General features: G+C 41.0%; 1 protein-coding gene across 1 annotated transcript in view; it reads right to left on the reverse strand.

The window, feature by feature from the left end:
- Positions 1–2565, reverse strand: part of LOC106536368 (ubiquitin carboxyl-terminal hydrolase 32) — a gene marked incomplete at both ends in the record, with an annotated part of 57582 nt that overhangs the window by 23578 nt on the left and 31439 nt on the right. Inside the window, 1 exon segment of the mRNA XM_014033627.1 lies at positions 1908–2073. Coding sequence (XP_013889081.1) covers positions 1908–2073 — 166 coding nt within the window.

Here is a 2565-nt window from a genome sequence, read left to right on the forward strand (position 1 = left end):
CTGTGTACAGCCATGTGTGTGTGTGTGTTTATAAAGTAGTCCATGATGACCTGGATCACTGTTATTAATGATTTCATCCAAATTAACTATGTGACTAAATCTGTCAACGCATCCATTAAATACAATACAGCTTCAGTTTATAGTCGTTTGCACAATTTCCAAGTCCTGCTACTGATGATGTGATACAAATGTGCTAAAAGAATAACTATTTATTTTAAACAATATTAAAGAACAACTTGACAACATTCATCATTTTAATGCAGTGATGACTGTATGCTTTTTCATGTAAAGGCTAGGATATTATAACTTTTTTCTCGTAGTATGACTTTAATCTTGTAATATTACGATTTTATTCTCATAATATTATGACTTTTATACGACTTTAATGTTGTAATATGACTTTATTCTCATAACTTGTAGTTGCATTTTCTTTTATTTAACATCTTATTGCAGCATGAATTTCATCAGCTAAGTTGCTGAACATACTTTTAAAAACAAATCCTTTGGACCGTGGTAATATTCAAACTGTGTCGACTCATTAAAAAAAATGAAATCTCCACCGTCTTCATTTCTCTGTTTATTTTGCTGCCGGCACATTGAATCCTGGGATGCTCGGCTGGTAAGGATACACGAACGCATCCTCAGATTTCAACAGGAAGTAGGCCACATTCCTCTGCCATTGATGAGGAGCCTTTGAACTGGGACAGTTCTCCATGCGGGGCAATGATGTATGCAGCCGAAAAATGCCACTCATGAGGACCCAGCCCCTGAATTGAGACACAGCCTAAGTCCTCTGTCCAGCTACCTCCATGTCCTCTCTAACTGCATCCATGTCCAAACCAATATTCCCACTGTCCCTCCTCTGGACGATGAAGATGGACGGGCCATACACAAACTGGAAATCCGTTTTCGTTCACAAGCCCAGAGTTGGTGCATCTCCAGTTTCCAGGATAGATGAGAACTGGACATATGTAGCTGGTCACATCAGTTGTGGAAATGTAGCAACAAATAAATCTGTATCTGTATACGGTGTTGTATAAAATACCACAAAGTGATACTTTGGTAAAAGTTAAAGTCTCCTGGAATATTACTTGAGTAAAAGTCTTCAAGTATCTGATTTATTTTGTACTTAAGTATTAAAAGTAAAAGTATTGATTAAAAATGAGCAGTTAGAGTTTCTGTAAGGACATTTATATAAATGCTGCCACATGCATCTTCATACTAGGCTACATGTTGTCTGCTATGTCCTGCTGGAGTGTGTCATGATTTGTTTGTGTACAAACTAATACGCTGTCAGAGTTTTATATATTTATACTTCTCATTCAACCACAGTTAAATTCACTCTATCTAGGAGGCACAGTTTATATGGATAGTATTTATTTTTTTACCAGCTTGAATGAAAACAAGCAAAAATTAAATAAAAGTAACAACTTTCTACTTCTTGTCTTTTTTTTAAAATGTAAGAAGTAGAAGTAAAAAGTAGGCTGAAAAATAATTACTCAAGTACAGATACCCAAAAATTCTACTTAAATACCATAACAAAGTATTTGTACTTAGTTCCTGTACAGCTCTGTCTGTATATTTAGTTATTCTCTGCATGTGGGCACATGTGTGGTTGAAGCTGGGTTAAGATCAGTGTTTCAGTCATCAGAGCATCACAGCCTTCATCACTGGATGACATCATCATCTCCAGACTGTGATGTCACCACTAACAACAGTTGTGCAGCTGTGAAAATGGTCAAACAACGGTTTACATGATGTAACCTGTGCAGTGATTAGTGACCCCCTGGTTCAGTCCCCCAGCCTGCTCCAGAGCTCAGTCCACGCAGGGGAGATTAAAAGAGGGGGATGCGGGAGTGAAGCATCGATCAATAACTTGCTCTGCTCTTGCTGCAGGCTTACGTTACCTCTTGGTGGGGGTAAATATGGTGGAAGCATTCGCAGGCTGGTCATACCCATGTTGACCCAGATGTTGGACTGAGGGGAGCGCGTGGCCGGTTGTTGGCGGAGGAACAGGAGGTAGCGGGGGAAGAGTTCCAGCTCAGCTCGGTTGGTCCTGCTGTCCAGGATTACCTGTAAGAGTGGAGAAGAAAACAATAGAAACTGATCAAAGGGTGGAGACGAGATGTAGGAAAGTGTCTGTCTTTGGTTTCATTCACCAAAATGTAAACACTGAGGGTGGCCTGTCGCTCTCTTTAGAGATGAGCTCATTGTTTTAACCCCTCATTAAATAATTCATGAAATCTGACCATCAGACTACAAACAGACTCAAACCTCTCAAAGAGGTGGGTTCTCAGGGGGCTACGGCTCACTGGTGAACTGAGGAGAGTCTGTCCTGTGACACTCAGTCCTGCTGCAGGAGATGTAAACGTTTAAAACACATGTGCATGCCCGACCTGCCTGCAGAGCTCTGCAGACATTCATCTSTATTATGGTGCGTTCACACCGAACGYGATTTCAGCTTCAAAATCGCAGCCAACGCTGAAGTTTGAAGCGCTGCACGGCGACAGCCTCCCCGCCCCTCCCTCCTCTGTCGGGCTCTGTTTAATGTCGGACGAGGAAGTG

The sequence above is a fragment of the Austrofundulus limnaeus genome, unplaced genomic scaffold (genome assembly GCF_001266775.1).
Source record: "Austrofundulus limnaeus strain Quisiro unplaced genomic scaffold, Austrofundulus_limnaeus-1.0 Scaffold1791, whole genome shotgun sequence".
NCBI lineage: Eukaryota > Metazoa > Chordata > Actinopteri > Cyprinodontiformes > Rivulidae > Austrofundulus > Austrofundulus limnaeus.